The sequence below is a fragment of the Monomorium pharaonis genome, chromosome 5 (genome assembly GCF_013373865.1).
Source record: "Monomorium pharaonis isolate MP-MQ-018 chromosome 5, ASM1337386v2, whole genome shotgun sequence".
Taxonomy (NCBI): Eukaryota; Metazoa; Arthropoda; class Insecta; order Hymenoptera; family Formicidae; genus Monomorium; species Monomorium pharaonis.
In genome coordinates, this window is record NC_050471.1 from 1,343,240 (window position 1) to 1,363,185 (window position 19,946).

The window sequence follows — 19,946 nt, forward strand, 5'->3', positions numbered from 1 at the left end:
TCCAACCATCTTTATCTTTATAATAAAAATTTGTATTAAAAAACGTATTATGGCAAAATGCGTCCAATAAACATTAGGAAATAAAACTTTACCGCTCAAACAACAGATAACGCATATAATTTCATAAAGCAGTTATTCATAGAAAATGAATAGTAAAATAATAATTTTATCATTCCAGTTGTCAAACTTTTTATCCTATAAAGTCATGTTTCTTTTCAGTCCACTTATAATTTATACACTTATCAGTATCAATATTTTTATTATATTATATGTGCGATAGTGGCGTAAAGTTAGAGATTTTATTTTTATTTTATGATAAGTCAAGTCAGTTTTCTGTTTTCAAGGCTTAACTAATTTTACAACGCATTTGATCGGAAATATAAAAAAAACTCAATCATTAAGAGATGTCGGATTCTATCCAATAAAAAAAAAACAATTTAAGTATCTTAATTTACATATATATTGTATCAGAAATTCGAAAAGTTGAAAAGCCTTAATAACGTTATAATGAACAATTTAATTATTATGTTTCAATTGGCATTTCTGTATCATTAATTTTTTTCTACGTTATCCTTATTCTTTATCATAACGTTTAATCTTCCGTTTTAACTTCAGTTTCAAATTCAGTTTTAACATCACCATTGTTGACATCCTCAGTTAATGCGGCTGCGCGATTTTCCTCGAATTTATTTTTTTCTGTAAAATTACAATGTAAACAACAAGATATATTCTTTTATGACATTATATACAAGCAACTTACCAAATTTAGAACAATCTGCTCCTAAAAGCCGTAAATAATGAATTGCGTCACAAGTAGGCACATATGCTCTGAGAGACATTATTCCCCTCCACCCTACCAGTTGAAGATTTAGACGATTTAAAGTGTCAGTCTTCTCTTCTGTGTATAACAGGATACAACTTCCAGTTGCTTAAATTAAACATATTTTTCAAGTAAACTTTATCCATTATGTTGACAAAAATATAAAGAAGCAAAAAAATATATTTACCAAATTCCTTAAGACGTTCCTGCGTGTCTGAATTTAATTTTACAATTTCAGGCGGCGTGTGTGGATCATCATTTTGTAAAAGCATTATTAAATCCTCTTTCGATATCTGAACTTTTCTGTCATCACTTATGTAATGAATTATACTATGCATCCCTTCTTGAGCAAGTCTGAAGGCGCAATTCATATTTTTATTGTCGCATCGCACAAACGTTTTAACGCCAGTGTTGATCATCTTTACTTTTTTTTCATTGGATATTACTATATCACGGATTGCCGATGATGTAAAATAAATATTTTTCTTTTTTCCTTCGTGACATCTTACTAATAAACAACGAGGATCTAAATCATCAGATATACCATAAAAATCTCTGAAAGCACATCAAATGATATGACAAATTACTAAACAGTAAAAAATTTAAAAAAACCTGGAACTTACTTAATGGATTGCCATACGTCTTCCATTTGGTCCTTGAAGAAGACGAATGGATCCTCTCTATAACCCATAGTCCTTCTTCGCTTTTTTTGTGACTCTCGTGATTTCTTTTCTTTTTCTAATGTTCGCTTTCCACCTTCTAAAAGCTTTGTATCTTGTGAAACTTTTTCAAGAGCATGCATCTCCTTGTCTTCGTTACTATCCTGCACATTTTGATTTAATACACAACTTTCCCATGGCAGAGATTTTATTTTTTCCAGCACAGCCACGAAGAATCCTCCAGTATCTTGATGATGTGGTAATATTCTCATGCTATATAAAATTTATATAATATAAAAATATAATTTATAGATATGATGTTTCTATCTGTTAATTAATTCGGTATTTACCAACGTTCAAGATGAAATTTAGAAGCTTCGTTTTCTTCTGGAGGAAACATTTTTGGCCGTACTTGTGTTTGCCACTGTTCTGGTACATCGTCCCAGCTATTGTAATATTGTAAATTTTTAGATGCTGGTTTCCAATGTGTGACACCTAAAATTATAAAAAATATTCTATCATAAATATATCTATCATAACATATTAGCTTTTTACTAGAATATTCTACTTTGATACAAAAAGGCTTATTAAAAAAAAAAGTATTAAGTTATACAACAATTAAGATGCAACTTTTCTAGAAATATTTATTGATTTTTACAGATTACCAAATATATATATAATTATCGTAAAGTCTACAATGTAGATTATGTAGTAAATATAAATGATATAGATAGCATTAAATCATATAAACTGTAGATCTATAATCTTCTCTGTAAAAATTGAGAATCATCGACTATGTATTCTGCAATAATAAAAAATATTTAAAATATTTAAAATAAAAATATTTCTAATACAAAAGCTGTATATTACAAATGTGCAAATAGTTCAAATTTGATTTATTTTTAAATTTCATAGATTTGAATTCAAAAATTTCAAATTGCCTACTTTAATTTTTCCATTTATACCTTCTGCAAGATTAAGTTTGTATCAACGCACCCATTAGGCTCGTGACCGATTGTTTATCAATTACCAAAACTTTTCTATCACTTCTAAATCTTATAAACTATTCAAAATTGTATGTACAATAGATCATCTTCATAAATTTGTTTCAATATTTCATAGGTTTGGAAATTTAAAATTGCTCCAACATATTTTCCTAAAAAAGTGTACTGAAATATTATCACTTCGATTGTAATATCATAATTTTTATAATACACATACGCATGCGCGTACTATATTTAACAATATGTATGCAATATTTATTTATCAGTATCCTTAGTGTCTAGTATCTGTTATAAATTTTTACTTAGCATTATTTTTTTGTAATTATGTTCTAAAATTCTTGCAATTTTTGAGATATTTCTCATCTATTAAAAAGGATCTACAACATTGAAATATCTTATAACGTTTCAGTATATAATGTAAACTTGGGTTAAATTTGGTTCAATTTGATTCAAATTCAAATCAAATTCAATTCAATTTGACTTAAAATTTTAGATTTTTTTAGATTTAATTCGATTTCAAATATGTTATCAAAGATTCAATTCAATTTAATTTGTTTTCACAAATGCTTTATTCGCACATCTCTATTGCATATTCATTGCTATACTTTTTTTTCTTAAAAAATTTTGAAAACAGGTCTTATCTATATCCAACAAGAAAATACTATTGCTTAGCACTAACCAGGGTCACATATTAATCCTGGCACTAAATCTCTACAATCAACCAACTGTACTGAATCTCCAGTTTCACAAAGAAGTCTATGAAGCACAGCTTCATTTTCAATAGGATTTAACGAACACGTAGAGTATACCATCCTTCCTCCAACTGTTAACAGTTCTAAACCACGTTTTGCTATCCTGTACTGAATCCTGTAAAATAGTCAAAATTAATTTCTATATTTACACAATACATAATTTTGAAACAGATTATTTTAATCTATACCCATGGAGATTACTGCCATTAGCAGGGCTCCACTTGCACCATATATCTGGATTCTTTCGCATAGTACCATCACCACTACATGGGACATCAGCAAGTATCCTATCAAATCTATTCAAAAAGTAACACTTATATAAAAATGTGTTCAGTATAAAGATAATTATTTAAATATAAAATATAAATTCCTACTTCAATATATCTTTTGTACCATCCAATTTTGTAATTGTAAAATTTGGCATAACTGATGCATCATGATTTGTGATAAGAATGTTTGGGCTGTTTAATCTTTTAGCTTGATGCACCAGCATATAGCAACGAGTGTTGTCAAGGTCATTGGCTATTACAAATCCTTCTGTAATAAAATTTAAGTATTAACATATTATGTTTATTCAAAATGTTTACTCAAATTATATAAAAATTCTGAAAACTTTTAGGTTTCTTAACAATTTTTATTCAGAATTCTACATAAGAGAGGACTTTGTAAGACAGCTTTAAAACAATAAATTTATTGTATTATACCTTTTAAAATAATATAAAAAAAGAAATAAACCAATTTGTCTACAATAAAACAGAACTAGCTTAAGAAAAATATATAATTTAAAAAATAAATAAACATACAATTTTAATTTGAAATAATGCGTTATCTTCGTATTGATACTAATTTTTTTAATTAAAAACTTGTATCACAAAAGTATATTTGTGGATGTATATACTATATTATTGCTAATCAACCTTGAATTATATAGAAATTAAAAATGTTTTCAGAGAAAAATGATAGAATTTAAATTTCAAAGTATGAAAAATTTCTCCCTAAATATCAATAAAAATTCATGAAAATGATTTTTAAAGATAAAAGTAAGTTCCTTAAAAATTGTAGATTTTCCTAGTTTCTTTCTGATAATAAATATCCTGTCATTTTCTTATAGTACAGTTTAATATTACTTACCAGGAGGATTACTTCTCTCATCTGCATGTATCATTTCTATTAGTTGTGCTGTTTTTGATCCTGGAGCGGCACACATATCAAGGACCTTATGCGATGGTTTAACATCCAGAACCAGAGGAGGAATCATACTAACTACTTCCTGTCTGCTAATACTACCATTGTTGGTTTCAGCAATGAGGAAATTATGCAACCTAAAATATGCCTCGGATCGTCGAATATCTTTCCTAGTTAATTGCAATTGCCAAGCTAATTCCTCCGGATAAAAAGGTAAACTATGTAATATAGTTTTCTGACTATTAATGTCTTCCTTACTGTCCTCATTCAAATTTGCATTCAAAATCCCTTTAAAAAAATCACTTTTAATTATTCTCAGTAAGGCTTTAGCTTCAGCTTTCGAACCAGTAATACGAAAAGCAACTGGCAAATTAGTTCTCATAGTAATGATAAACGCATCCCATTTATCTTCTGGTACTATTCCTTGTGTTTTATAATAATTCTCAAAATCTTTGTTCTCCCGAATAATATCTGCGTAGCTTCTATGAGGAGTATTATCCCATTCATTCTTTTTCTACAAATATTAATAATATATCACATAATATAACACTTTTTTTTAATTTGTCAAATATCAAATTAAAGTTAATTATAATATAAGAAAAAAATAAATGATAAATTATAAAAAATAAGGTTACGTTCCAATATTTGCTATCAGTACTGAAAATCTACAATATATATCACGTAAACTATAAATTTTCAGTACTGGCAGTGGAACATAGCCTAAATGTGTTATTTTTAAAGTTGTTTTATAACCTTATCTATATTTTATAATTGACAACCGTACTTTCTGCTTCTCACGACGTTTTTCAGCAAAATTCTTCTTCGGCTTATTCTTTCGACCTTTACCCATTTCTTTACTAAGGGGTAAATGCTTTTTTATTAATTAACACTATAATCGCAAGGTGACTAGTTCACACTACATCCACGTGACAGAATAGGTTTGTTCTGGTTGCCTACACTTTTAAGGGCCATCTACAATGGAGTGTTTTAGCCGTAAGGGCCACCGCACAAACTCTTCCATAACGCGTTACGTTACGTTAAGTGCTCCATAAATCTAAGTTCGTACTTAAAATTAAACTTACATCAACGCACAAAGAAACTTTTAACGTAAGTTCTTAAGTTCTTACGTTAAGAATTTCTTTGTGCGTTGATTTAAGTTAAATTTTAAGTACAACTTAGGTTCGTATGGAGTACTTAACGTAACGTAACGCGTTATGGAAGAGTTTGTGCGGTGGCCCTAAGCTGGAACTTGAATAAGATTCGACTATGAATTTCGGCCTATGAATCCCGTCCTATCTCTTTCTATTGTGTTGAATAAAAAGAGATAGTAACTTGAAATTTTTCACGTTTCCGCTCTAGAAGAAAAATTACATGATCGATACCCTGGAATAAAAAACAGACCTATGATCATCTCGAGCTTTCCAAGCTGCGTTCCGAAATTCACTGCTCATGACTGCCAATAGTATCAATAGCTAAATGAATTGTTTTATCTTGAGTCGATAATATAGCATGTAAAATTATCGACGTTATAGTTGCTAACTCTATATGAGTCAATATGAGTATAGGCAACATGAGTCGTCTATTAAACTCAGGTTATGAGTTATAAATTAGAGTGTTTACGCACGATTAATTATTATTAATGTTGTGATTCTATTGTGGTAGAACAGTGTTCGCAAATTGTGTTTTGCGGAATCCCATTCGGTGATCGCTCTAAACAAAATGGCATGTTTTATAATCTATAAGTATAGTAACTGGTAACCTCTCTTTAAAAGATTTATTCCGCGAGTTAATTTGTCCGCTTCGATAATAATCCATTAATATAGCGATATGCACGCAACGCATAACAATAATTTTTTAGTATAATACTAAGTAATAATGATAGTAATAATTATACTTTTATATATGTGTATTTAAAAAATATGCCGGCTCGCGACAGCGGCACTTCGCGCTTCTCATTTCTTCCTATTCCTATGTTTATCGTCTGTCTATACGTTCTTGATAAACGGAAACGAAGGAATGAAGAGCAGAAGCGCAGCTACATGAGCCAGTAGGAAAGAGTTTCATAGCACGCGTTATAATTATGCTTTTCAAAATTGCTGTCTAACTGACAATGTAAACATTACTAGGCTTCGAATGATGGAATTCCGCCACCCGCTGCCGTAACAGGATTTTCATCAGCAACGCCAGCAAATATCGCATCTAATTTTGTGCCACCTATTATGCCTACGGCACCATTTATTCCTCCTCCCAGTTTACCACCAGGTCCTCCAGGTATAATGCCACCTCAGTTTTCTATACCTCCACCTGGTTTTACCTTCCCTATCACCGCGGCACCTCCTCAAGAGGCTGGAGTTATAGGTTAATATCCATCACTAAATTCCATGCTGCTCTATAAATTTGCATTGTTCAAGTAGTATATTTCATGTTACAGCTGCGTCACCACAAATAGCAGCACCAGGAATTCCACCACCCTCGCCTATCAGTAGCGATGCCACTACTGCGACAATGTCCGTCTCTACTACGGCAGAGAAAAAGACTGACTGGAGTGAGCATAAGGCACCTGATGGCAGAACGTATTACTATAATAGCGTCACAAAGCAATCTTTATGGGAAAAACCGGACGAGCTAAAAACGCCAAGCGAATTGCTACTGTCACAGTGCCCCTGGAAAGAGTACAAGTCAGAGAATGGCAAGGTATACTACCATAACGTCAATACCAAGGAATCTAGATGGTCGATACCGCCAGAGTTGGAGGAACTGAAGGCACGCATTATAGCAGAGGAAGCTGCTGCAGCCGCTGCGGCTGTTGTGGCAAATGCGACGAATTCGTAAGTAAAATTAGGTAATTTAGAAATTATTCTCTTTCAGATTTCCTTTCAAAAGCTATATGTTTATCATGTGATCTTCCTGTATCTTTAGCAACATAGCTCCCGTAGCTATACAACACTTGTCGCCAAACGTCGCGACTATATCGCAGACTAGCACACCAGAGTCAGGTGGAAAGTCGGCTATTGAGCAAGCGATGGCCGCAACACTCGCAGCAATCAATATCCCAACTCCGCCCGCGAAACCGGATGAGGACAGTAATTCCGCGATGGGCTCGGCCAACGATAGTCGCACTAGCACGCCTGAACCTAAGATGCAGTTCAAGGATAAAAAGGAAGCGGTCGAGGCATTCAAGGAATTGCTGAGGGAAAGGGATGTGCCATCAAATGCCACATGGGAACAGGCAGTCAAATTGATTCAGAATGATCCTAGGTATCCACAGATGAAGAAGCTGAATGAGCGTAAACAGGCCTTCCACTCATACAAGACGCAGAAACTGAAGGAGGAACGTGAGCAAGAGAGACTCAGGTAGTTATCGTTTTTATTCACATTAAATTTACATTCTATAATTAAATTGGTATAATACAATGCGTACCTTTTGCAGATTAAAGAAGGCTAAGGAGGATTTAGAGCAGTTCTTATTAGAGGGCGGCAGAATGTTAAGCACAACCAAATATTACAAATGTGAGGAAATGTTCGGTAATTTGGAAGTTTGGAGAGCGGTCGGAGATTCGGACCGCCGAGACATTTATGAGGATGTTATCTTCAATTTGGCGAAACGCGAAAAGGAAGAGGCAAAACAATTGAAGAAGAGAAATACTAAGAGATTGGCGCAAGTTTTGGACACTATGACAGAGGTAACGTACAGGACCACATGGCAGGAAGCGCAGGCATTGTTATTACAACATCCCGCATTTGCGGAAGACGCAAATTTGTTAGAAATGGATAAGGAAGACGCTCTGATTGTATTCGAGAACCACATTCGTCAATTGGAAAAGGACGAGGAGGAAGAAAAAGAGTGCGAGAAGAAACGAAGGAAACGGCAGGAGAGGAAAAACAGAGATGGCTTCATAGTGAGTGTCACAGGCTATTAGCGATGTTATTATTAATTGCTTAGACGTATTGGTGCTGTTTGTATTCTATGTTACATTAAGTTGATCGAAAAAAATCGATTTTTTGTATGTAATAAAAAATTACATATTTCAGTATTTACTTGATGAACTTCATGAGCAAGGCAAGCTCACGTCGATGTCGCTCTGGGTAGAACTGTACCCCATGTTGTCCGCTGATTTGCGCTTCTCAGCTATGCTAGGACAGTCCGGTTCGACTCCACTGGATCTATTCAAATTCTATGTTGAAGATTTGAAATCTCGATTTCACGACGAGAAAAAGATCATTCGTGAGATACTCAAAGACAAGAACTTTGAAGTGCAAGTAAACACGACTTTCGAAGAATTCGCCACGGTCGTGTGTGAGGATCGAAAGTCGGCGACCCTGGATGCGGGTAACGTTAAATTAACATACAATTTACTGCTAGAGAAGGCAGAAGCGCGCGAGAAGGAACGCGTCAAGGAAGAAACACGAAAATTTAAGAAGTTGGAGACTGGTTTCAAGAACTTGCTCAAGACATTGAATGTAGATTATCAAATGGCGTGGGAGGACGTGAGGCCGAAAATCGAGGAGGAGCAAGATTTCAAGGCGATTACCTTAGAGAGCGAAAGAATACGGATATTGAAAGAGTATCAGCATGAGCTGGAAGAAAGTTGCAGTCATCATCATATTAGAAGTAAAAAGAAAAAGGCAAAGAAATTGAAGCGCAAATCACGATCGCGTTCACATAGCGTGAGTATTATTAAAAATAGTCATAGTATCTCTGATACATGTTTGCGAAAGGCGCAGGATTGATGTTTTTTTTTCTCCATAGGAGTCAGAAGGTAGCGAAAAAGGCTTGAGGAGAAAGCGGCACAGGTCGCATTCGCCCAGTATTCCCAGCAAGTCTGACAGTTCTGAATCAGAAACAAAGAAGACCAAGAGGAAGAAAAATAAAAAAAAGAGAGGCCGCAGCCATTCAGTATGTATTAATGATATTAAGTTTTATCGGATAAAATTCTTATATTTCTTTTTTTTCCAGCGTTCCCATTCCGGTCTTCCATCCTCCGAGGAATCCCCAGAGAGGAAACGTAAAGAAGAGAAACACAGAAGGCCTTCCATTCACAGCGAAGGTTCCGCTACGGAAAATAACGAGCCCCATGAAGGTCTTTCCGAGGATGAGCTTGAGAAACAAAGGGCACAACTTCTGCGCGAGCTTCAACTGCAACAAGAAGAGAACTAAAGACTTTGCCAAGTGCCACTGCATTTTGGAAATGCCCTCCGAAAATCTGAAATAGTTATCACTTTCATGATGAAGATGACTGTTCCCCTGTCTTTTTCAGAGAAAGTGAGTTTCTCTTCGCTGCTTGGATAACTACTATTTTAAAAACCATGAATGTATTATGAAAAGCGAATACATAATGTGGTTCAAATACTGATGTTTGGTTTCAAACAAAAAGATCGTAAATTTAAAATATTTATATTGCGAACACATGCACGACGTTTATTTAAAAATGGATCACCTTACATAACGCATTCCGGCCTTTCGCCACGTAAGTGATTTTTTAAGCTGTATGACTCGCCTCTTTTTCTATTTTCTTCAATGATTCCGCGGTATTCTTTGCGATTAGGTGCGCGACAAATGTGAAATACAAGATTCGAAATCTACGTGATCAAAACATTACTGGAATACAATAACGTCCAATTTAACTTCCTTGTCAGCATCGCCGGTTTGCATTAATTTATGAATTAATCTTTTTCAGAATATTTATGTCAGAATTTATTTCTACCTGCGCTGAAATCTTGTAAAGCACTTGTAGTAATTTATTAAATAAGCTTAATTCCGATAGCTTTATAGATAAAAATATAAATTTTTGCTTGACTTTGTATCTAGGAGTGAATTAACTGTACTGTATTTTAATAATTATGTGTAATACTATTCTTTATATAATACTATATTTCTTTTTTGTTTCACTTTTATTTATTTTTTATATTACGCATTTTTTTCTCGCAGATCCAGAAGTTAGAACTACATGAATTTCAATCTTCTTAATACTCCATTTGTTTTGACATTGAAGAAGTTCTACATGTATTTTGCAACCAAATATATTTTGAATTCTTGAGGGTGTGTCAGGCATCAGTACAAAGAGTTCTCGAATGCACGCGTTATAATCAATTGCCCGATATGCACACCCGGCACGTTTGGCATTTAGACACGGTTTTTGCGGCGATGTATATGCGAGTCGGTAGGTATTATTAACAATTCAACACCAGGCGGTCTGGTGCCTTCGACGAGCTCTCGACGACAAGCCGCTTCCTGAAAGTGTGCAAAAAGAGAGCGGAAAGGTAATTTGCATCGAAAATAGAATTGACATTGAATCCGTTTCGCAAATTCCGATTTTCATCGGTCAAGATAAGAATTCGTCTTTCGGATTTCACACGAAACCGAAACCGAAACCGAAAGACGAAACTTCTTGATTCCATTCGTCGTGCACGTTATGCGATCTGATCAACCGTCATTGATTTTGATTAGACTCAATCTAAGCGAGTGAGAAATGGTTTACAGTAGGAACGAGTAACATAAACAAAGGTGCCCCTTTGTTTCAGCTATATTACCATTAAATTTTTTTTCTTTCTTTTTTGAAGGCATCTGAAAACACTCGGAAACAGATACAAGTAAGCTGAAAACTTATCTTTTTTTTTCCCCTTTTAAGATACGACATTGAGAAATTTTCAACTTTAAAAAACGTTAATTTAATGCGAGAAGGGGAAATAATGTCGAGATAACTAAAAATTTTTAATTAAAAACTTGTATGTACAAAGGCAAAAAGGATTAACGATCTTTTTATTTTCGAACATCTTGATCCAAGCTATCTAAAGAGAGAAGAACTTTATTGCTAGTGGCTTAACGATCAAATCTATCGTAAATCAAAGCTAGTAATATAATAATAATAGATAAATTAGTAGTTAACGTTTATCGACGAAAGACGGAGTCAGGGCGTCTGTCGGGAAGACGCGGACGACGAGGTCCGAAACTCTTGGCGAAAAGTTTCGCTCGGACATCAGCAACTTGATCACCACCATCCTCTCCCTCCCCTCCCCTTCCCTCTTGTTCATCCTCCCGCCGTTTCGTACGGCCCTGAGTGCTTTCCGCGTGAGCGAGAAGTGGGGAACCCGGTGTAGCGCGGTTCGCCCGACGGCGCGGTGTTCGCATCGGGTTGTGTGTTCTGTCGCAGTTTCGGCAATTCGGCGCACTAGGCGCGCGAGGTGAAAGAGATCCCGATCATCGCGTCGAACATCCCGACCGGACCTGTCAGTCGCGAAGGGCACCTCGTTCGCCCTTCGGTTCGTCGAACGTGTGACACGAAGGGCGCGCGCCGACGTCATCCCACCTCTCTCTCTTTCTCTCTCTTTCTGTTTCCTCTCTGTCTCCGCGATTCCCGTCTCGCTCTTTTTCTCTCTCTCTCTCTCTCGCTGCCCGCCTCCCCGTCTCACCGCCGGAAGATGTTGGGCCTGGTCTGCCGTCAAGTGAATTTGCTGGCGAATACCCAAAAGTGAGTAAATTTCGCAGATGTGCTCCGGTGCCGTCCTTAGACGCGCATGCTGTTGTCGTCCGTCTGGGCAAACAATATCGATCGCGTATATTCGCGAACCCCAAGATCCCCGAATAATAATAACCCCCCCCCCCCTCCCAACTCCCGATCTCCTCTCGCTTTCTCTCAGCCGTATTGTACGCGGCCGCTTCCTCCCGGACAGAAAGGAAGTTTCGATCGATTGTCGCGAACAACGCGTAGCCCGCGGTCGCTGATGGTTCCCATCACCTGACTACGTCCACGGACGTCGAGGTCGCGCATCGTCGACATGCACGTACGCACATAAATAAAAGCGCTCCGACCCGACTGTCGTTCACATTCCTGCGTCCAGTGTAGATTAACTCTTCCAATCTCTCGGTTTAATTTTATTAATTAAACCGAGTAATTAATAGTCTACGTTTCGACATACGCTGGAGTTCATGTTTTCATAGTAAACTGCAGAGCTGTAGTATTTGTAAGTGAATTTTGCAATGTAGTCTAATCTAAAAAAAAGATAAAAAATAAAGCCTAGGTTGCAAATTGCACTGTCACGCTGAGGACATACATGTGGTTTTTTTTCTAGATCAAAAGGGAGATAAAGAGCAAATTGAACCGAGATTAAAGTTAATTTGCGTCGACAGAAACTGCAGGAGATTGCATTTTGCGACTTGCAGTTCAGCTTACGTGAACACGTCGCGACATAATCTTATTGTTAGACGAAAATAAAAAGATCTTGGAATGACTTCGACGAAACCTAATCGTTAATTAATTCATCAAGCAACCGCATAATCCCACAATAAAATATATTATCGGCTTGCACGGAACTACCGGAAGGTTCTTGCTATTTCTGCTATGCTTGAATATGTAAAGGCGGATTTAAAGAGATATAAACGATAACAAATACCGTTGCGGCCCTGATAGGAATATTTTTGATCATTTTATTAACTGAAAGCCTCTTTTATTTGATCCATTTGATTAGAATTTATAAAATTAATTTTTTTTAGATAATAATAAAGTAAATTTTATTTTTAATTTGTAATGAATTTAATGAATGTATCTTAACGCCTCTTAATGAATCTTAATTTTAATAAAAAGTGGTTAACTGGGAAACAATTTTCAATTATATATTTCCATCAGGGGAGCGTTTTTGTGCATGTTAAATTAATCTGGAGGTTTCGTCGAAGTCACCTTTGAACCCGTCAATCACCTGTTCCTCTCTCTCAGTAACCGAAACGTTGACGATATGCTGCGAACTCATCAGAGGATTCGCACAGAATGCCGCAACAGAATTTCGGCGTCAGTTGTGCCCACATTAAGCTTACGTTCTGCCAGATGATCTCTGCAAACGCGAGCAGAAATTGGACGCAATCCGTTATTTCGTAATATACCATTTAAATGGCAAAGTTCTGCAATCCATTCGATATCTGTTAACAGATTCTGTACTTTTACCGTTTTCGCTGGCAGTCTGCCGTAGATAATGCGTGTCTTGAAAAGTCCGCTCACAGATTTTGTCGTTTAGATCTGAACCAGAACGTCGTAAATTTCAAGATTACGTCTACGTAATCGTTTACATATTTTTCATGTAGACAGTACAAACTATATATGTAAATTTTATTATAAATTGTATATACAATTTATAATAATTTACATATATAAATAACTTTACATATGTATAATTTAGATATATAAAAATAACATTAAAAAAGGAGTAATTTGTAAAATTGTTAATACATCTAATTTTAGTATTGATGAAAAAAAAATAAAAAATAGGTTATAATGTTTACTATGATCAGAATCTTTGATCTATTGATTATTCTTTACATATTATATAACACGTAAAATATAGTTTACAATTTATATTTTTGTATACGCGTAATATAAATTATATTTATTGTTTATTCATTATTATTTATTATATTTTATATTTAACGTGTAAATACCTAAACTTAGCAATTTTAAAACGTAATATTTATACACACACGCATACATATCGCTCAATCGCTACATAACTCAAAAAACAATTTTTTTTTTATTTTACATGTTATAAATATCATTAAACTTGTAATATAAATTTTCAATGCAATTTTGATATAGCAATTTGATTTACTGTTATTATAGAGGAATAAAAATATCATTAGCTCTTTACTCTTCTCTTGATGTATTCAATTCTCGATAGAAATCTTTTTTTGCAGATAACTCAAAAATATAATTTTGAGTTTTTGTTATTGTGGCGAATAAATTATAAGTATGTTAAATATACATTGGTCGTTCTTTCTTTATGTTTTTCATCAATTACACTGATGTTCTTGATTTCTAAACTAACGGTTTTGCAAAATTGATACTTTATGTCTTTATCTTTCTCCTTTTTCTCTTCTATGATTCGAGTAATAAAAGAAAATTGAAACACAAACCAACATACTCGGCCTCAGAGATTTTTCTTTTTTTTTTAAATATTATTTTGTATGTTTCTAGGACATTTCGTCTCGTCCGACAGAAACGTGTCATTTGTCAAACGTGAGCTGCGACAGCTGACATCATGACCAGTGCCGATTATAGCGGCTATATTTTACCTATCTAACTACGTATACATATATGTTATCTTGAGAACATTCAATACCGCTCGCTACAACTCACGTTATAGTACCGTTTTTGCACCGGCTTTAATGATGGATTACGTGGCGATAATTAATTACATTAAAACACTGATCGAAACCATGTCTGTCTCTGACCTATTCAATATCTATTCAAAAAATTAGATAGGATAATACGCGTAATAATGCACTTACATTCTCTAAGATTTGCCTTGTAATAAGCTATGCGATACTTAATTGTACATGAAGATACCTCTTTTTCTTCTTCTCTTTTTAACATAGTAGAGAAGACGGTCTACCTCGCCTCAAAGAGAACAGAATTAGATGGTCGTGGGTGTCCTTACTGTGGCGAAAATACATATATAAATATGCTCGATCATGAGTCATTACTTCTTCTGAATAATCATTATAAATTCTTCATGGGGCTTTTATATATGGATGTGCATAATAATAGTATTGATAACATAATTATGTCTATGAAAGTAATTAACAATCAAAATGATTTAATCAATCGGAAAAAGTAAATCTTAGATATTATTTCAAACGATGTAGATTTATTGTAAAAGTATATTCTCTTGTCGTGGAATAATTAACATCGAATAATTTGTCGTATTTATCTGCACATTAAATATTGATAACACTGTTCTAATTAGGGTCAGGCAGAGAAGAAGTTACGTAACACTATTATCACGGCTTATTTCTCTTCCGCGTATCCACGCGAGTATGTCAATGCTCTTTTGCCATGCCTATGTTAATTTAATAGTATTCATTAATTCATATACGATTATTATTGGGATGACATCACGCGTGCATGATACGACACGTAAAAAGAGTTTCTCCTCCCAAAAATATTTTATTTTTCTCATCGATATTTTTGAACAATTAAATAAATGATACTTTTATTCACGCGACATTGACAAACAAACAAGAGGCTTATTCCGAAATTCCAGTACATATTTAACGACGATAAGATTGTTAATTCTAAGACTTTACTAGAAGTGCTTGAGTAAATATTTGAAGATGATATCGCAGACAAGACTCTTGAGAGGACTCTTCAAAAAGTCCTGATAAATCTCTGTTTATCTGTCGAGACTTATCCAAATGTAATCTTTTCACACGTTGACATTGTTATTTATTGCTCAACAGAGTCGGCAGTAGATGTTTGGGATCGATAGTTCCTGTGTCGAGTCCACCGGACTTTCCGTTGGAGAATGAGCCCATTCTCAGCTACAAGAAGGGCAGTCCGGAAAGAGCGGAGTTGGAGAAGGTCCTGGATAAAATGAGTGGAGAATGCGAGGAGGTGCCATTAGTTATTGGAAATGAGGAAATCAAAACTGATCTATGCAGATATCAAGTTATGGTATGTTTCCATCCTAATAACATTATGCTAGCTAGTCTTAGTCGGCAAGAGCAATTTTTGCGCATGACACTTCCGCATGATTTCTCTTTCTTCGTTGAATAAGCTAACTGCTAATCTTTCAGCCCCACAATCACAAGGAGAAGGTTGCTAAATATTACTGGGCCACGCCGCAGCTCGTAAAGAAGGCGATCGACGTCGCGGTGAAAGCGCAACGAGAATGGGAGAAGTGGCCAATCGAGAAGCGGCTGGAGATGTGGTTAAGGATAGCGGATCTGATGTCAACCAAGTACAGACAGTGTCTTAACGCCGCTACCATGCTCGGCCAGAGCAAGACCATAATCCAAGCGGAGATTGATAGCGCGGCGGAGCTGATTGATTTTTTCAGGATGCACGCGTATTTTGTGAAGGATAGCCTCAAGTACCAGCCGATATCACCGAATCAGCAGACCCTCAACTCGATGAGGTATCGCGGCATGGACGGTTTCGTCGCAGCAGTGTCGCCCTTCAACTTCACCGCCATTGGCGGTAATCTCAGCTATACGCCGGCACTGATGGTTTGTAATTTGCAAACCATACTGAACATCGCTTTAATCTCGAGGCTCGCGTCACGGCCAAAGTAACGCGCTAATACATAATACATAATAACACGCACGTGTCGACGTGCATGCCACAATTGCAGGGTAACGCCGTGCTCTGGAAGCCGTCCGATACCGCATTATTATCCAACTGGTGGATCTTTAAGATATGCAGGGAAGCCGGAGTGCCACCCGGTGTGGTGAATTTCATTCCTTGCGAAGGGCCCGTGTTCGGCGACACCATCACCTCTTCGCCACATCTCTCCGGGCTCAACTTCACCGGTTCAGTACCGACGTTCAACCGTCTGTGGGCCCAGATCGGTCAGAACCTCTCTAAGTACAGGAACTATCCGAAACTGATTGGCGAGTGCGGTGGCAAGAACTATCATTTTGTCCACGCGAGTGCCGACGTGGAGACTGTCATTTACGCGACAATAAGGAGTGCGTTCGAGTTCAACGGACAGAAGTGTTCCGCTTGCAGTAGAATGTACGTGCCGGAGTCTCTATGGGGCAAGGTGAGTCTGGCGTAACAATGTCGGTTTTGTTAAATTCTTCGAGGATGCACATTCGTATTAATTTTTTTGAACTTTTGTTTCAGGTGAAAGATGGCCTTTTAGCTTTTCGTCAGAAACTCAAAATCGGTGACGTTCAAGACTTCACCGTATTCACTGGCGCCGTTATAGACGCCATCGCATTCAAACGTATTTCCGGTTACATCGAATATGCGAAGAAATCGCCCAAAATGGAAATTCTCGGTGGTGGAGGCTACGACGATTCGTAAGTTCTATAAACGATTAGCATTATCGTGAGATTATATCTTAATAAATTTATCATTTTGAATTATAAATATCTCTTTCCAGATGCGGATACTTCATCGAACCGACAATAGTACAAACCAAAGATCCGAAAGAAAAACTCATGACAGAAGAGATATTTGGCCCGGTACTCACGATATACGTTTATAAGGATTCCGAGCTAGACGAAACAGTGAAGCTGGTGGAAACATCCACGCCTTATGCCTTAACAGGCGCGATATTTACGCAAGATGAGTAAGTAAAATTAGTTGGTCATATCAGTTGACATTTTATGTATGGTAACTAGTGTAAAAAGATTTTAGAGGAAAAAAAGGAAAAAACATTTATAGTATCAATTTTACATGATATATTCTTTAAAGTTATATATCTAAATATTTACATATATATAATAATGAAATATTTTTTATTTTAAATTGATTCTCAATATTTTTACACTTATTTATCGGCCCTACATATGTTGTAAAAGTAAATTATTTTCTTATACATATATGTTATTGTAGAGAATGGGCGAAGAAGGCGCTCGAGGACTTCAAGTATACTGCTGGTAATTTTTATGTCAACGATAAATCCACCGGATCGGTAGTCGGCCAACAACCGTTCGGCGGAAGTCGAATGTCTGGTACAAACGACAAAGCCGGCGGTCCTCACTATGCTCTTCGCTGGGCGTCCCCGCAGGCGATTAAAGAAACTTTCGCACCCATACGAGAATACGACTATCCGTACATGAGATCCTAAACACGAACTGCTCGTTGTTTAATTTGGCGTGATTAATCCGGTAATTTCGACTGCCTGACAATAGCGCATCGCAAACCGAGAGAAACGCTCATATTTATGATATTTGTTTGGGAAAGAATCTGCCGGGCAATATGCGACAATTATTATACCTTGTTGCTCTAATTCGACAAGCAAAAAAACATCGATTGAAATTACCATTAAATGAGATATCATAGAAATAGCAAATTAACGAAATTATGAGATTTTTAAAATTAAGCTTTAACATATAATTCGAAATAAAAAAAGCTTAAAATTATAGGAACAAACATAACGAAATAAACGCATAACATGTATTTTCTAAAATCAATTTGATAAGATACTTGTCCCACGATAGAAGATGTTCTTAAATTGCTTTTTCGTAATTAGACAAAATTGTTTAACGAAAATATAATTGGAGATATAACGGCAAAAAGTATCGTATACTATGTGACAAAATTCTAATGCCGAATTAATTCAACATGCAGAAATTGAAAAAATAATTTCGCGTAAAAGGTTCTCTCGTTAGGAAGCACAAGCCCGCGAGTGTAACTTTTACGATGCACAATAGAGACACGATTAGATTCCTAGATGGATTAATGTTAAGGGGAGGAAGTCAGACTTGCAGGTCGTGGCCGGCAGTACACATTTAAATCGCCTTCGAATGTTCCGTTGACATCGCCTCATAATAGGGAATTTCCAGTGCGATCCTTCTATCCGATAGATCCTGTTAGCCGCAGACGTTACTTCGTGAAACACCATTGTCAAACACCGCTGTCTCGATTACTCGCCACCAGTACATTACCAAAGTATTATCCGATTGTGCATTTCGGAGACGTGTGATCTCATCACCGTGTATTCGATGTAGCCTCTCTCCCACGCTCTCAGTACAATAATCTTACAACTCAGGTATCGCATCAGGCCGATCGAGGAGGAACACGTTTATCCGCGGTGCGCGTCTCTCGTATCCCGCACGAGAGAAGATGGTATCCTAAATCTCATCGAGTCATATTTTAGATAACGTTCATCGCGCTATTGTCAACAAGTGTCCTCAATGTCGACGGAGAGTAGAATAAAACATTGTTAAATTGTGATCAATAAAGCTTCAACTTGGACACCCAATTTTCAGGTGCGATATTACGTTATGAATAATGAATTTTCTTTTTTTTTTACTACTAGGGAGATGGTAATGGGTAGCGCAGTTTCGGTGATTCCTTCAGTTCCTTTCTAACGTAGACTTTGTAAGATTGTATATCGCGGAAGACGCGATTTCTCTGTAATAGAGCTGAAATATCTTCAGCATTTACATTATACTCAGATCTTTGATCGTTCTATAATATTGTTGATAATGTGACTGAGACGGAATGTTTCGAGAGTTGGGTGATTGCCGAAGACATGATAAATGACAATATGTTATATATTGTGGCAAGTGTTATAGCGTTATTTAAGTGTACGATAGCAATAAAGCAATCATAAATCGATATCGTTTTCGTGAATGTCGTCTCGCGCTTTTGCATGTAAAACGCTTTTTGAAATAACGAATGTGACGCTTCATTATCTGGGTAGATAGGTAAGTAGATAAAATGCAACAACCAATCTCTATATCATCTACACCATAGATCGATCTTGCTTTACTCTGGCTGTCACGTGAAATGTTTTACGTGATTTTGCATGTGCGTGAATTGTGAACTCCAAAATTGGAACTCTCATCGCTGACTGGATTCGTGTTTCCTTTCTATTACTGATTATAGATACATATATATTATTGTACATACTGTATGTATGTACATTTGATGAGTAACTATTAAACAGAGTAAAAAAGACAAATGAAGAGAAAGCACAGAGAAAAATCTAGAGCGTTAAAAAATTATAGTGTGACGTAAAGCGATAAAAACACATTGGAATATCTATTTAATCTACAATATTCTGATAATTGCTTTAAATATTT

At 35.9% G+C, this 19,946-nt stretch overlaps 3 protein-coding genes and 2 long non-coding RNA genes across 7 annotated transcripts; 3 read left to right on the forward strand and 2 right to left on the reverse strand.

Annotated features, from left to right (window-relative positions):
* Positions 1-100: 100 nt before the first annotated feature.
* Positions 101-5,388, reverse strand: LOC105839289 (tRNA (cytosine(34)-C(5))-methyltransferase). Its single transcript, XM_012685489.3, has 10 exons — positions 5,205-5,388; positions 4,367-4,934; positions 3,610-3,772; positions 3,424-3,531; positions 3,163-3,350; positions 1,830-1,974; positions 1,444-1,752; positions 1,008-1,375; positions 761-928; positions 101-696 (listed from the first exon to the last, which is right to left on the reverse strand). Exons 1-10 carry the CDS (start codon positions 5,268-5,270, stop codon positions 593-595), a joined length of 2,187 nt encoding a protein of 728 aa, XP_012540943.1. The 5' UTR covers positions 5,271-5,388; the 3' UTR covers positions 101-592.
* Positions 2,098-3,156, reverse strand: LOC118645482. The gene is made up of 2 exons (XR_004963184.1): positions 2,445-3,156; positions 2,098-2,281 (listed from the first exon to the last, which is right to left on the reverse strand). It is a non-coding gene; the product is annotated as an uncharacterized LOC118645482 (long non-coding RNA).
* Positions 5,389-5,930: 542 nt separating the features above from the next.
* LOC105839277 (pre-mRNA-processing factor 40 homolog A) lies at positions 5,931-10,291 on the forward strand. Of its 3 annotated transcripts, none has more exons than XM_012685477.3 (8): positions 5,931-6,012; positions 6,547-6,778; positions 6,852-7,248; positions 7,340-7,774; positions 7,851-8,319; positions 8,453-9,088; positions 9,171-9,317; positions 9,378-10,291. In XM_012685477.3, the coding sequence occupies exons 2-8, from the start codon at positions 6,640-6,642 to the stop codon at positions 9,576-9,578; spliced, it is 2,424 nt and encodes an 807-aa protein (XP_012540931.1). In that variant the 5' UTR covers positions 5,931-6,012; positions 6,547-6,639; the 3' UTR covers positions 9,579-10,291. The 3 variants fall into 3 exon arrangements, with proteins under 3 accessions (XP_012540931.1, XP_012540922.1, XP_028048392.1); XM_012685468.3 differs by having other exon boundaries at positions 5,950-6,142; XM_028192591.2 differs by lacking the exon at positions 5,931-6,012 and adding an exon at positions 6,149-6,467.
* A 1,147-nt stretch (positions 10,292-11,438) lies between these two features.
* On the forward strand, positions 11,439-19,479 carry LOC105839294 (delta-1-pyrroline-5-carboxylate dehydrogenase, mitochondrial). Its single transcript, XM_012685502.3, has 7 exons — positions 11,439-11,889; positions 15,645-15,858; positions 15,981-16,412; positions 16,538-16,948; positions 17,032-17,210; positions 17,294-17,482; positions 17,749-19,479. Exons 1-7 carry the CDS (start codon positions 11,840-11,842, stop codon positions 17,981-17,983), a joined length of 1,710 nt encoding a protein of 569 aa, XP_012540956.1. The 5' UTR covers positions 11,439-11,839; the 3' UTR covers positions 17,984-19,479.
* LOC114254988 lies at positions 11,896-14,619 on the forward strand. The gene is made up of 2 exons (XR_003626318.2): positions 11,896-12,382; positions 12,491-14,619. It is a non-coding gene; the product is annotated as an uncharacterized LOC114254988 (long non-coding RNA).
* Positions 19,480-19,946: the final 467 nt, after the last annotated feature.

Bases quoted from the DNA above. Each gene is read 5' to 3' on its own strand.
- LOC105839289 (XM_012685489.3), bottom strand. From the start codon at position 5,270: ATGGGTAAAGGTCGAAAGAATAAGCCGAAGAAGAATTTTGCTGAAAAA. The intron at 3,773-4,366 runs GTAAGTAATATT...ATTTTATTACAG, and splicing joins TGAGAGAAGTAATCCTCCTG to AAGGATTTGTAATAGCCAAT. The intron at 697-760 runs GTAAGTTGCTTG...GTAATTTTACAG, and splicing joins AGCAGATTGTTCTAAATTTG to AAAAAAATAAATTCGAGGAA.
- LOC105839277 (XM_012685468.3), top strand. The intron at 8,320-8,452 runs GTGAGTGTCACA...TACATATTTCAG, and splicing joins AAAACAGAGATGGCTTCATA to TATTTACTTGATGAACTTCA. The intron at 9,089-9,170 runs GTGAGTATTATT...TTTTCTCCATAG, and splicing joins CACGATCGCGTTCACATAGC to GAGTCAGAAGGTAGCGAAAA.
- LOC105839294 (XM_012685502.3), top strand. From the start codon at position 11,840: ATGTTGGGCCTGGTCTGCCGTCAAGTGAATTTGCTGGCGAATACCCAA. The intron at 11,890-15,644 runs GTGAGTAAATTT...ATTGCTCAACAG, and splicing joins TTGCTGGCGAATACCCAAAA to AGTCGGCAGTAGATGTTTGG. The intron at 17,211-17,293 runs GTAAGTTCTATA...ATCTCTTTCCAG, and splicing joins GGTGGAGGCTACGACGATTC to ATGCGGATACTTCATCGAAC.